The sequence below is a fragment of the Phoca vitulina genome, unplaced genomic scaffold, assembly GCF_004348235.1.
Source record: "Phoca vitulina isolate PV1807 unplaced genomic scaffold, GSC_HSeal_1.0 scaffold78, whole genome shotgun sequence".
Lineage (NCBI taxonomy): Eukaryota > Metazoa > Chordata > Mammalia > Carnivora > Phocidae > Phoca > Phoca vitulina.
The window spans coordinates 4107017-4121861 of record NW_022589781.1 but is presented as its reverse complement, the minus strand read 5'-3'; the positions used below and the strand labels follow the sequence as shown (position 1 = coordinate 4121861).

At 45.6% G+C, this 14845-nt stretch overlaps 1 protein-coding gene across 3 annotated transcripts in view; it reads right to left on the bottom strand.

Annotated features, from left to right (window-relative positions):
- ZWINT (ZW10 interacting kinetochore protein) overlaps positions 1–13477 on the bottom strand; it is a 54791-nt gene extending 41314 nt beyond the window's left edge. For all 3 annotated transcript variants that reach the window (XM_032393970.1, XM_032393968.1, XM_032393969.1), the window contains exons 1-8: positions 13402–13477; positions 12709–12799; positions 12438–12561; positions 12128–12294; positions 11928–11984; positions 11272–11414; positions 11040–11199; positions 10823–10945 (exon numbers count right to left, since the gene is read on the bottom strand). In XM_032393970.1, the coding sequence (XP_032249861.1) occupies positions 10868–10945; positions 11040–11199; positions 11272–11414; positions 11928–11984; positions 12128–12294; positions 12438–12561; positions 12709–12799; positions 13402–13442 (861 nt within the window). In that variant the 5' untranslated portion in view covers positions 13443–13477 and the 3' untranslated portion in view covers positions 10823–10867. The remainder of the gene's footprint in view (positions 1–10822; positions 10946–11039; positions 11200–11271; positions 11415–11927; positions 11985–12127; positions 12295–12437; positions 12562–12708; positions 12800–13401) is intronic.
- Positions 13478–14845: the final 1368 nt, after the last annotated feature.

The following is a 14845-nucleotide window of genomic DNA, read 5'->3' as shown; positions in this document are numbered from 1 at the left end:
ACTCATCATCAGGGAAAGACAAACCAAAACCACCATGAGATACCACGTCATACCTGTTAGACTAGCTAGAATCAAGGACAGAGACCAAGTATGGTGAGGATGTGGAGAAAAGGGGACCCTCCTCACTGTTGGTGGAAATGTGTACTGGTTCAGCCAATATGTAAAACAATACAGGGGTTCCTCAAAAAATTAAAAACATATCTACCAGATGCACTGGCAACTCCATTTCTGTGTATACACCCAAAGGAAATGAAAACAATATATCAAAGACATACCTGAACTCCCATGTTCACTGCCTCATTATTCACAATAGCCAAGACATGGGAACAACCTAAATGTTCATCGATGGAGGAACTGATAAAGAAGATGTGATGCATATATATTACACTATATATATTATCCATATGTATGGTATATATTCATGTATATACACATGGTATACATATTTTCCAGCCACATGAAGGAAGAACATCTTGCCATTTGAGACAACATGGATGGACTCTGAGCAATTATGCTAAGTGAGGTATGTCAGAAGAGAAAGGCAAGTAATGTATGGTATAATTACATGTGGAATCAAAAAAGCCAAACTCATGAAAACAGAACACAATGGTGATAACCAGAGGATGAGGGTCGGGAAAATAGGACTGACATTGCTTATGGGACAAACCTGCAAGGAGTAGTAAATAAGCCCTAGAGATCTAATGCACAGTGTAATGAACAAAGACAATACTGCAGGATCACCACCAAACTTGCTAAGAGACTAGAACTTAATTATTCTAACCACTAAAAGAAATGATAATTAAATAATGTGACAGAGGTGCTAATTCTGGTACCTCCACACTACAATGGCAATTGCAGTACAATACATCAACAATCAAAATAACATGTTTTACACCTCACATTTATGCAATGTTAAGTGTCAAATATATTTTTTTAAAAAATGGAAAAGTAACTGGCACGTAGGTGCTCAGAAAAGTTTGTTAAGTGCATCATCAATACATACTAATAGAAAAAATTATCAGGGAGTTAGTACAATTCTGAATCTGCATGTAAGTATCAACTTAGCCTCAAAATATAAAGGAGCACACTTTATGAATATGACCGGGTCTGTGTGCATGCGTGCACGCATGCGCGCGCGTACACACACACACACACACACAATTTCAGAAAAAGAATAAACAAGGCAAGAAATTTGCCAGAAACTGTAAACCTTGTATGGAAACCCTCACTACCACCTGCCAGACTATCACCTGTTCAACCTAGACAACGTGACTGCTAAATTACAGGTAGACTCACACCAGTAACACTGTTGTAGAACAACCAAAAGCAAACAAAACCCATTTCATTAATTAGACAGAAAACTGTTTCCTTGAGGTGTATGGAACCCCCCAGTTTCAGTCGTTCTCCAATACAAAAGACATAAGATGTATAACAATGATTATCAGAATTAGCTGAGTATCTACTAGCCTTTCCTTTTTGTTCTTATAAACGTCACATTTGTTTGCACTACCTACTTCTTCAGATCGCCGCCGCCACCCCAAGAGAGTTAAAGTTAATTAGCAAATCAGTTGCTGAAAATTTCTGAGATGGGACAGAGCTACACGGAAGGCGTAAAACAGAAAATCTCTTATGATGGCAACCAAACTTTTTTTTTTTTTTTTAATCAAATAAGATTTCTCTTCTTTTTCAAAAGAGTAAGAACAGCCTGTTGCTAGCACCAAGGGTGACTCGGGCACCTCAAGTAAAGCTCCTCTTATCTTTACATTCCAGTATCTCTGAATACCGTTCAACATAATTATTAAAACTAAAGTTATTTCGGTAGTCATATGGTATTGTCTAACAACCATACTCATTTGGCAAATTGATGGGAAGTTGGTCACCATTCTTTATCATAAACATTTTAAATTATGGCTGAGGTTTTTTTTCCCCTCCTATTTTCAACTGTTAGTCCCTAAAACTTTGATAAGCAGAATATTACTCAGGCACAATTCTGCATTGTTGAAAATGCTTTCCAATGTTCTCAGAAAGTCATGATCCTTCAGTGACTCACACACCAAAAAGCAGTGAGCCAGGGGAAAAGCAGTTCATGAGTTTCTAGTTGGTACACACTTGTTCCAATGGGTAACTACCACCATCCAAGAATACTAGTCACTGAAACGCTTTAGTGATGGCTTTGGTGGGTATAACATGCACTTGCTTATAATTGTGATCACTCTATTCTACCTACTTTTTTTAAGATTTTATTCATTTACTTGAAAGAGAGTGAGAGAGGGACGCCTGGGTGGCTCAGTCATTAAACATCGGCCTCCGGCTCAGGTCGTGATCTCAGGGTCCTGGGATCAAGCCCCGCATCGGGCTCCCTGCTCAGTGGGGAGCCTGCTTCTCCCTCTCCCTCTGCCTGCGGCTCCCCCTGCTTGTGCTAACTGCCAAATAAATAAAATCTTAAAAAAAAAAAAAGACTGAGCGAGAGCAGAGGGAGAGAGAGAAGCAGACTCCCCGCTGAGCAGGGGAGCCCGACGTGGGGCTCGATCCCAGGACCCCGGGATCATGACCTGAGCCAAAGGCAGACGCTTAACTGACTGAGCCATCTAGGTGCCCCGAGAATTAGTTTCTTAACAGATTCTTCCTTCCTGTCTTCAAATTTAAACTGATTGTCTTTATCTTTTTTTTTAATCGTCCAAACTCATGTTCAGCACATAGCTGACATTCAATAAATGATGGAACAGCCTCTAGATAATTTCATTTGTTTAAAATTGAGCTCAAGGGGCAGCTCTTTGGGAAATCTTCCCTGAACGGAACCCAAGGAACATTTACTAAGTCCTTTCAAAGCATGGAGGCACCGGTGTGTGTTCACTTGTGGATAAAGTTACGCATGTTCCTGAACAGAGGAATGAGGAGCACCAGTGGTGAACGGCAGGATCTGGACCTGAAAGGAGCAGTGTAATTCCTTCCTCCCTCGGATGTGCATGCTCTCTGCCGTGTTTATGTATATTTTTTAGGATCGAACTCATCTTTCTCATGTTGAAAATAACGCACTGCAATAAACTGGAGTCTCAGTCATCATCAAGAGCAGAGTTTCCAAATACAAAGCTGCACATCCTCCACAGCAGTCTGTTGTCCTCATGGAGTGATCCAATCAAACCAGAAAGAGAGCCAAACTTCACTAAACACATTACTTTAAATTCCTCTTTTATTTCTAGAGCATCTGGGCCAGGTAATCCAGATATGGAGAAGGTGGACTGGCCTCTGTCCCTAAAGAGCATTTTCCCTCAAAGCCACATAAAGCGTAACTTCTTGTCCACTGATAACTTACATGAAAAACTTGAAAATTAATATACCTACCTTTTACACTCGTATTTTAATTAATGAAACTGATATGCTTACTGTTTATGATTGGTTATTAAAATTAGACCTGAAGTTTTTGCAACACAATTTTATAACACTGAGAATCTATAGCATAATTTAAACTCATTCATTCTTTCATAAACAAACCCTACTTTGATGACTCCCAACTCAATTAGTTTTTTCTCTCATTTTTTATAGTATGGTGTAAATAGAACAAATTCCTGTGCACATACATATATATTTTTTCTTCATTTATTTCTTTTATAATGCTTACATGTGATAATCTCTTACTTACAATAGTCTGGTCAGCCTCTGAAAGCATAGTTCTGGGTTTACCCCTTTTTTCTATTTCAAAACACTATTTTAGGCATATAGTAACCAATTAAGTAATTTAAGTAATTATCAACTCCTTCACTAGGATTTAATAACTAAGAATTGCAGGATGAACTGAATCATGCATGCCTTGGATAGGTGTATTTGCTAAAACCCATCTGGCAATTTAAAATTTAGAAATACATGGGAATATGGCATCCAACAGCTAATTTTTGTATATTGCAGAGCTCCGTGAAGATTAACAAGGCCTTTTTTATAACTATGTCAACAGTTATAGAAATTCAATTTAACAACATCAATAAAAGAATGTACACTCCCCCCCCAAAAAAAACTGTTTAAAAAGGCCTGAAACAAACATAAAGGATGTTAATTCCTGAGACTGAGACCTAATGCCTAGGTTACCCTACATTTCAAAATCAAAGTATATCAAGACCCAAACACTAAATTCCTCAGAGCCCAGTGTTCAAAGGAGCAAATGGGCCATTTAAAGACTAGGCTAGTAATAATGAAATTAGTTTATTTAATTTCACACTCTGTATTTCAAAACGTATACGTAATTGCCTCAAAGAAGACACATACAAATTGGAATACAAAAAGTTGAATAAATTGTATAAGACAGGAATGAGGTATATTAACCATAGATCCTAGAATGGTTAGAACAGCTTTCTTTTATTATCATTTAATTTGTTATTATAGAACACATATCATATTTTATATTATTCTTTTATCCTAGAATAGCTTTCTTCTCACAGTAGGGTAGAATATTCAAAGTGAAACCTTAGTCTTACAAATTTTAACATTGTCAAGAAAGAATGAGAGGTATTTACTTTGCTGAAACTATCCAGTGTTAACAAGAATATCTTCCCGGCAGAAATAAGTCACATAAAAATAGAATTCAATAAGGAATTGCAGGATGGTACCTTGGAAAGGAAAATAATGAAAGAACATTAAAGCAGTATTAAAATAATGCCAAAAGCTTGTGCTTTTGAAAGATAGAAAAAAAATCTTTGAGAAATACTAATGAAAAAGAAAGAAAATCTTCAAACAGCAGAATGAAAATGAGGAGAGACATAAAGAACATTAACATGTATCTTTAAACATTTTTTCTAAATGTTGTATTGGTGGTATCCACAAGCGACTGACAGAAGTAAAAACAAATCTTCTCAACTCTGTAACCAGCCACAAGAATTCTCAACAATAGAGTTCCATCAAAATGGACCACAAAACAGAAATAGGGAGTGTATGTGATAAAGGATCCAGGCCCGCAAAGATGGAAATCATGAACCTTTCCAACACAGACAACAAAATGCCTGTATATGTTGTATTAAGAGGAGAAAAGATAAGCTCAAAACGTAGACCAGAATAACAACAAAAATCCAAATAACGTAAACCGAGGTCTACTATATCTGCTTGAAAATCAAGAACAAAAATTAAGAAACGAATGATGAAACAACAGATTAGTAACATACAGTTAACAAAATAAAGGAAAGCATCTAAAGATGCATTCTAGAGAGAAAAAATTATAAATATAAGAGAAAGTTTAGGTAACATGAAGAATGAAGTTAAAAAACCTAACTGATGTCTAACTGGTGTGGAAGAAGCTTGTACAGAAGAGGTAAGACCATTTTTTAAACAGGCTGAAAAAACTCCAGAACTGTTTAAAGACTGGTAATTTCAGATTTAGCAAGCCCAACTAACTTCAGAATGAATGAATAAATGATCCAGACATATAGGAAGAGCTTTTAACAGGCAGCTGACTTTTTTTTTTTTAAAGACTTTATTTATTTATTTGACAGAGAGAGACAGCAAGAGAGGGAACACAAGCAGGGGGAATGGGAGAGGGAGAAGCAGGCTTCCCGCCGAGCAGGGAGCCCGATGAAGGGCTCGATCCCAGGACCCTGGGATCATGACCTGAGCCGAAGGCAGATGCTTAGCGACTGAGTCACCCAGGCGCCCCAAGCAGCTGACTTCTATCAGCAAAGTGAAAGCCAGATAATCACAGGACAAGATCTTCAATGTTTTAAATGAAACTACCTGTCTACTAAACATTCTCTACGTAATAAAAACATCTTTAAAGAATGAGAATAAAAGGGGCGCCTGGGTAGCTTAGTCGGTTAAACATCTGCTTCAGCTCAGGTCATGATCCCAGGGTCCTGGGATCGAGTCCCGCATTAGGCTCCTTGCTCAGGAGGAAGCCTGCTTCTCCCTCTTCCTCTGCCTGCCCCTGCTTGTGCATTCTTGCTCTCCCTCTCAAATAAATAAATAAAATCTTAAAAAAAAAAAAAAAAGAATGAGAATAAAATAAAAACATTCCATAGTAAGAAATACTGAAGTGTTATACAGCCTCCAGACCCTAACCAAGAAAGTCTGATACATGTATTTCAGGTGGGGACATTGTCCTACATGAAAGCTCTGACATATAAAAATTAAGCAGGCAAAAAAAAATCAAAGTAAATGAGTGAATATGAACAAAACACTGTAGAGAACAGGAAGTCCAACTTCCGAGAACAGAATAGGCTAGAAGTAATAAACTGGACAAAAACATCATTAGTTCAGAGTATCGTCAACGGTCAAGTCTTCTAAGCTTCAGTACTCGTTATACTTTACTGTAGACTTCAAAGCTAAACTGGGATAATAATCAGTGAAGGACTTCAGAAGAAAAAGATAAAAGGAATGAAAATGAAATGATAAATAAACAAAACCAGAGGCAAAAAAGGAATATATAAGAAATAAAGGAGACAAAGATACAAATGTAGTGATTCAAAGGGGCACCTGCACCCCAATGTTTACAGCAGCAATGTCCACAATAGCCAAACTATGGAAAGAGCCAAGATGTCCATCAACAGATGAATGGATAAAGAAGATGTAGTGTGTGTATATATATATGTATGTACACACACACACACACACACACACACACACACACACACACTGGAATATTATGGAGCCATGAAAAGGAACGAAATCTTGCCATTTGCAATGACGTGGATGGAACTGGAGAGTATTATGCTAAGCGAAATAAGTCAATCAGAGAAAGACATGTATCATATGACCTCACTGATATGAGGAATTCTTAATCTCAGGAAACAAACTGAGGGTTGCTGGCGTGGGGGGTGGGGTGGGAGGGATGGGGTGACTGGGTGATAGACATTGGGGAGGGTATGTGGGTGAGCGCTGTGAATTGTGCAAGACTGATGAATCACAGACCTGTACCCCTGAAACAAATATTATATGTTAAAAAAAAAAAAAGAAGATAGCAGGAAGGGAAAAATGAAAGGGGGAAATTGGAGGGGGAGAAGAACCATGAGAGACGATGGACTCTGAGAAACAAACTGAGGGTTCTAGAGGGGAGGGAGTTGGGAGGATGGGTTAGCCTGGTGATGGGTATTAAAGAGAGCACATACTGCATGGAGCACAGGGTGTTATAAGCAAACAATGAATCATGGAACACTACATCAAAACCTAATGATGTAATGTATGGTGATTAACATAATAAAGTTAAAAAAAAAAAGAAGTGAGAGTGAACGAAAAACGTGACACAAATACAAAATCTTAGGGACAAAAATTATGAAACTGGATCTTTAAAAACAGTGGTATAAAAGTGAAACACAGGGGCGCCTGGGTGGCTCAGTTGTTAAGCATCTGCCTTCAGCTCAGGTCATGATCCCGGAGTCCTGGGATCGAGCCCCGCATCGGGCTCCCTGCTCTGCAGGAAGCCTGCTTCTCCCTCTCCCACTCCCCCTGCTTGTGTTCCCTCTCTCGCTGTCTCTCTCTCTGTCAAATAAATAAATAAAATCTTAAAAAAAAAAAAACTGCTTAAAAAAAAAAGGTGAAACACATAAGGATAAAGAAAGGTTGAAACTCAGAAGGTTGTGGGAGAGACGGAGCAGGCGAGGGATCGGTAAGGGAGCTGGCTGGGGTGTACTGGTATTCATCCCATCTCAAGCTAAGGAACACTCACCCAGAGATGAAGGAGGCCACCAGACGACTGTCAAGTTCCATTTAGAAGAAAGACACGCGTGTCAACGTGCCATGCCTTCATCAAGTAGCCACAGAGCATGTAAAGCAAACTTTACCAGAACCAGAAACAGAAACAGAAATAAACAGATCCACTGTCACACTTGGAGACCTGAACACACCTCTCAGAAGGTGATAATCAGAAAACAATAATTAAGTATACAGAAGATTAACCGAACACATAACAAGCATAATCTAACAGACATATAGAAATCACCACATGTGACAATTCCAAAAGAGACGTTCTTTTCAAATCCACGTGAAACATAAAAAAAGAGAGAGACCACATTCATGGCTCCAACTGCTCCCTTCACCAAACTTCAAAGTGTTTATTATATAGAGGACATTCTTTGACCAAATTAGAATAAACTTAGAAAGATTATCTTCTCATATAGAGTAGAAAATTTCAAAATTATTTTTCTAAAAAACTCATAAATCAAATAATTATAATGGAAAAGAAAAAATTCTATGAGTTGAATGAGCATGAAAATACTTAAGAGAAAACCAGAAAAAATGTATAGCCTTACATGTTTATTTGAGAAAATAAATCAAGAACCAAATACACAAGTTTATCAACCGATACAAATTAAAAGTACCAAAAAAGTTCTTCTCCACCAAAACACAGAAGGTAGGAGATGGAGACAGGACTACAAATTGATGAGTCAGAACTGACATACGACACTGGATGACAAAAGCCAATCTCTGACTCTTTCAATATTTGAAACTGAATGAACATCTGAAGATAGATCAAAGGGAAATTCAGGTAAGACACAAAAACATCAGGAGTCTAACATTAGGCCATCCTACAACAGGCTGTAAACATTAAAAGGATAAAAAAAAAAATCATCACAACTTTATACCAATAAGCTTAAAAAATTAGAAATGAAAAATTCTTAGAAAAATGTGACAGTAGCTAGAAAATATGAAAATAAAACTCAGGGAAAAAAAGCAAAATAATATTTCACCACAAAAGAAAATTTTGTTTAAAAGGAAAACATTATTCTTATGGAAATCAGAGTTTTTATGTAATCGGACTAAGCCTACCATCCCTTTTGTTTATCAAGGACACTTCCAGTCCTGACTAGTGTCCATCCCTCCCTGCACCTCACTGGTCTCCGTGTCCCTCCGTCAGATGGAGAACAGGAAGAGGAGATGCTCAGCAGGCAGCAGAGACCACAATTTCTCAGGGGGAGGCTCCCACCTTGCACACAAATGCTTGATGCAAGAACAATGAACAAGGACAGTATTTAGGGGAACCTAAGGGACGACAGAGCAGCTAGAAGCTGAGATCCAGCTCCTATCTGAAAATATACCCCAATTCCTGAGCTGTCAGTGCAGAACACCAACGCCACGGACCACACTGGCCAATAAAACACTCAAGCCTCTCCTCCCCTTTGGCCTCATGTATGCACTGACTCAACCATACTCCTCGAGACAAAGCTGGTTCCCAGAAGTTCCTCAGAGGTCTAAGTCTGACTACTGTGCATCTGCCCAATCTCTTCCCCTGTCCGCTGACGCGGAGCATCTCAGGACATCATCTTTGACCTCCACCTGCAGGGCTCCAGGGAGTATCTTCCCGTCCCTGCTGACTCTCTGTCAGCCACCATGTGTGCAAGGACATGGTGAGTCCACACCATCCCAACCCATACCCCAACGCCCCCTAGTAGGCCCTCCTTCCTCAGCGTGGGTATTCCTGCTCTCCCCTGCATACCATAAAAATTTCAGGGTCTACAAGACTACAGAAATAAACCAGAATGCAGGGGAGGGAAGCCCACCCAGCGGGAAGCAGCGGAAGGATAGGACTGCTATGTGGATTGCTAGAAGGCTACATTCAGAACCACCTGTGAGGAGGTGGATGGGCAGACAAAGGGAGCCTCTCCGGGTATCTGTGTGCTCCCTAGAGAAGTATCCTCAATCCTCACCGACCCCCTCACTCCGTCATGACTGAGTCTTCAAAGACCTCTGTTATCTGTCCCATTTCATACCTAAACAATGGGGCCAACACATTCAAAAGAATAATTAGAACACTTAGGACCTGAGAAAAGCAGAGCAAATGATCAGAGTGAGCAAGGATCTCAATCTCTACCTCCAAGAAGGCATCCTGGTCGGAGACACAGCAGAGCCCAGTGTCTCTTGAAACTCTCTTGCCAAAAGCAAAGCCCCAGTGTCTCTTTCTCTGAGATGCTTAGGTCTTGCTCACACGGGAGAGTCCTGTTCTAAGCTGAAGAATGGGTTTCCCACTGCAGCTGTCACTGGTACCCCTCTCTCTTCACCAGCAGCCCCATGCTCCCAATCAGGGAGGTAATCTCTCCCACATGCCTATGCCCCCACTGTCCCTGCACCCAGCAAGAGACACATGGAGGAGCGGAGGCGAAAAGACACAGAACAAAGAACACACACACACCCGCAGATGAGGGTCTCTCTTGTTACTACCGCTCTAAATTTACCATACTATTGTTTTAGTTTGTTTTCCCATACTCTGCAATCAGGTATTGACCTGTTTACTGTTCACGCTCGTTATGTTCCCCACAGCCAAGGACTATCAGACAAGCCTGCTGCTGTAGCTTCAGTTCATAGCAAGGGGCCTGGCACAAAGCACGGATTCAATCAATGTTTGGGTCAGCAATTAAAATTATCTTCCCGTATCTAACCACCTGCACAAAGCACTCTCCTCCTCCCCGAATTAATCAGCTCAGCATGTTTGATTCATATGGATTTGGACAAGCAGCCCCGGAGGCTCCAGGCCAGGGCCCCCTTCCCATCTGCACCCTCTCTATTCACACCAGTCCCAGCACCTGTCATACTGTTGGCTTCAAGTGTGGCTCTTCCCACCAACATAGGAAAAGAGATAACTGAGAGCTCTAGGGCTTTTAACTAACAGAATCCAGAGCCCACCCCCATCATGGTCAGAAACCAGGCTGCACTCAGGAGTTCCTAGTCCATCCTGCAATAAGCGTGAGACCAGGGGGTTCAGGAAGACAGAGAGGGGTTAGCCCAGGGCAGGCTGGGCACAGGATGTGGCAACAAGCTTCAGCCATAGATAAATCCTTGCTCCTTCCCGCCTCCTGTCCCCGCTGTGAAAACAGAGCCCAGAGACAGAGACCAGAGGTCCTCCCTCCTTCCGTACCTGCAGTCCAGGGACACCAAGGCCTGAGCTGGAGTCTGACCTGCTCTAGGTTCCTTTCCCATGTTGCTGTCCCTCAGGAAGCTCAGGCGAGCTCGCATCTCCAGCAGGCTGTGGGCCATCAGCCTTAGGGACGGAGACAGGGTATGGGTGCTGGGTGAGGCCTACCTCCCAGCTTCTTTCTGCACCTCCCCAGCCCCCGGCCCACCTCTCAGTTCACCTTGGACGGCACACTCCTGTCCTTCCCTATGACAGCCCCAGGCTTCGGCTCCTGGGGCTCACCCTCAGGAAGGTCCAGCTTCCGTGGCAGCTCTGCCTCTGCCTCGGGGAACGGCGGCTGACCCTGCAGAGTACGTAGCAGCTGGAGGAAGGTCTGGTGCCTGGAAGGAGAGGCGGGCTGTAAGGAAGGGAAACGACCACGCTGGGTCTGCAGCCCACACTCCCAGCCTCACCTGTGAAGCGTGTCCTGCTTCTGCCCCGCCTGCTCCTGTAGTCTTCCAAGTTCCTGAGACAGCCGCTCAAGCTCCTGCTGCGTCCCTCTCTGCCGCTGCCTCACCTCCGCAGAGGCTTCTGCCAGATGCTGCAGGTGCTTCTCCTACCGGGAATGAGAAGGCAAACACGGCTCCTCAGATGCGCAGGACTTACAGCCACTCTCTTAACCCCTCCAGGCTAGACCCAACTTGGGGCTCAGACCCACAGATGGAAAGAGGGACCCTACCCACTTTAGGCAAAACAAAGGCCCTAGAGAAAAAGGGTGAGAATGAGCTATTCCAGTGTGAAGCGTTCTGGAGAAAAGGGGCACAAACATGATAACTCATTTAGTCTGCTATGTGCTGCCATGTGTCCACATAAGCACTTGCTCTGCTAGCGATTGCATCAACTGAGCTCTGTACGGTAGGTGCTAATGTCGCCTCCACGTCACAAGCAAGACACGGAAGGACAGGAAGTGAGGGGACGGCCCAAAGTCGTAACACAGGAAGTGAGGATGCTGGTACCTGTGCTATAACGCCACACAAAAGAAGAGGCAGAGGGCCTCCAGGCAGAGGACTGAGCCCATGCAACGGCACGGTGGTGGGGAAGGGAGATTTTCCTAGGGGTGTGGACCCACCTGTTGCAGCTGCCACTGCTTCTGGGCTGTCCTCAGTCTCTCCGTGGCCACCTGCTTCTGTAGGGAAGCAGAGGAGGGGAACAAGGAGGAGAGGAGTGTTTTTCTGGTTGGATTCTGGGAGGTGGCCAGTAGGCCCAGCCCAGCATGCATGCCCTTTCCCTCCTCTCTGCCTGCCCTCCTCTCCCCTCAGCCTGGCTCACCTTGGCCTGGAGCTCTTCCAGGGCTCCCAGGAGCTGCGCCTGCTTCCTCTGAGCCTCCTCCATCGTGGGCAAGGCCTGGGTCAGGGCACCTGTGATGGCTTCCACATGTTCTTGGTAGGTGGCCTTCAGCTCCTTCCATTGCTCCTTGGCCGCAAGTGCCTTCTGCCCTGAAAGGAGCCACCGAGGATGAGAACATAAGGGAGAATGGCCTGCCTGCCTGCAACACTGGGGCCTCTGTCTTCCCATCAGCCAAAGAGCTGACCCGACTGACATCCCCTTACTTCCCCATCCCACCCCGGTGCCCACTCACGGCTGGTGTCTTCAGAAGCCAAGGGGTCTAGTTCTTGGACAACGTCCTCCTGAGCCAAGAAATTCTGCAGGAAGTCTACTACCTGAAGCTGGCTGCAGAGCAGCTTGTCCTTCTTGCGGGAGTCCTGTTTGGAGAGTGGGCAGAGGCAGGGAACACCATTACCCGTGTGTGCCGCAGGCTGAGACTGCCTTCCAGGGCGCCCGCCATCGGTGCTGCCCAGTAGCTCCCGGAGAGGACCCAGGAGAGCCCCAGCTGCCCATCCTGCACATACCATCACAAACTCCGCTAGGATCTGGGCCGGCAGTTCTGCCTCTTCTTGCCGGCCGATGGGCTCCAGGATGTCTGCCAGCTTGGCCAGGGCCCTGAGGTGAAGCAAACAGGGGAAACGGGAGACTCCTGGGGTGCTCGTCCTGGCCCGCTGTCGTGCACAGACGCATACAGACCCGTACCAATGCCGAGTCTTGCCCTGACCGGTAGCCTGCAGGGTATCTGGGAGCAGGAACGGCGTGTGTATAAAGACAATACGTGCCCTGAGCAAAGCTAAGCAGAGCAAGAAGAGTCAGGGAAACACAGGGACAGGAAGACAAGGGGCCCCGCACTGACGGGCAGCGGGGGTCCCAGACAGGGAGCGTCCTGGGGCAGGGTCTGAGAAGGTTGGTTCCAGGCTCTCCTGGTCCTTCTCCGCTGGGGCCTGCAGCGCCCCCCGGCAGGCAGGGATGGGGGAATGCGCGTGGACGCGGGGGCAGAGAAGCTAAGTGACCCTCCCACACGTGTCCTGCGAGGACGCCGCTACCCGCGAAGGGACGTCAAGTGCGCGGGAACCCGCCGTGTTGTGCGCGCGCCGGGAGAGCGCAGTCCCTCCCGCAATCACCGCGGCCGGCACAGCGGGCTGCCGGGCCCCCCGGGGGGTACCCTGGGTCCTGCAGGGCCCTCCCCGCCCGTCCCCGGCTGGCAGCTAGCTTACTCTAGCGCTGAGGCTCGCGCCCCGGCCTCTGCCTCCTCCATCCCTGCGGGCGTCGGGGTTCTGCTCTTCCGCCCCCCGCCCGCACTGCCCTTTGGATTCGCCGCGGCTGCGCGCCGGGGCAGGTGATTGGCTGCGGGGCCAGTGGGCAGGAACCAAGGGTCAGCGTGCACTCTGATTGGCAGGCACGGACGAGCGGTTGGAACTCTGGATGTTTGGCGCCGGCGCGGTCGTGGCTGGGCGCGGCCGGCGCGCCGGGATTCTGCGCATGCGCGCTGCCCGTAGGCGGTGCTGGAGCCTGGAGGCGTGGCGTGGGCCAGGCCCGCGGAGTGCGGCCGGTTCCTACCTCGCGGGACACGGAGAACAAGTGCCTGAGTTTGGATTTTAGGGGAGGCTCTGGGCACTGAGTTCCCTTAAAAAAATTATGTTGTGGTAGAGGGAGAACACTCGGTGTGTTTCCCCAGACGCTTAGCATCCGTAGGAAAGAACAGGGATCCTGGAAGTGCAGGGGGCCGGTGATGCCAGGGCCGGAGCGAGTCGCTTTCCGACGTGTCCGGGGGTCCGTCTCCTCGCGCCTACTGGTGCCTGCCCGCCACTCCGGGGATCCGCCCACCAGCCGGGGATCTGCCCACCGACCGGGCCGGGACCCGCCCACCAGCCGGGGATCCGCCCACCGACCGGGCCGGGGTTCCGCGAGTTGTCGAGGGTCCGCTGAGTGCGGGGCGCCTTGGGCCCCGGGGGGGCTGCCCGGGAAGGGCGTGCGGAGTCTGGAGAGGCAGGAACCTTGATCGGCTCCTCCCGTCCGGCCGAAAGCTGCACCAGCTGGGGGCCCGGGGTAGAGTGCTCAGACAGGCGTGCCTCCGCGGTGGGGAGCAGGTAGCTGGAGACTGGTCGCCCCTCTAATGCCATTTCACGGCTCAGACTGTGAACAAATCACCTAAATATGTGACAGACCAAAGCAAAATAATATTCACAGAAACATGTCCAGCAGCCATTAACGTACAATTTACAACGTCTGGCATCCAATTAAAAACCACCAAGTTTGCAAAAAAGGAGGAAAAGAAAACCCATAATGAGAAGGAAAAAAACAATCACTAATCAGAACAGAAATTGATGTTAGAATCAAACAGGCAAGGATATTGGAAACAGTTATGTTCAAAAAAATAAGCAGAGTTAAAATAAATAATATAATAAAAGGTGAGGATGTGCAGAAAGTGGAATGTTGGTGCTGCCGGTGGGAATATAAAATGATGCATCTGCCTTGGGAAACAGCTTAGCAGTTCCTCAAAATGTTAAACACAGAGTGATCATATAGACCCAATTCCACTTCTAGGCATATATCCAAGAGAAAGGAAAGCGTGTTCGCAAAAACCTTGTACACAGGTGTCCATAGAGTATTATTTACAAGGGCCAAAAAGTAGAAGTAACCCAAATGTCCATCAGCAGG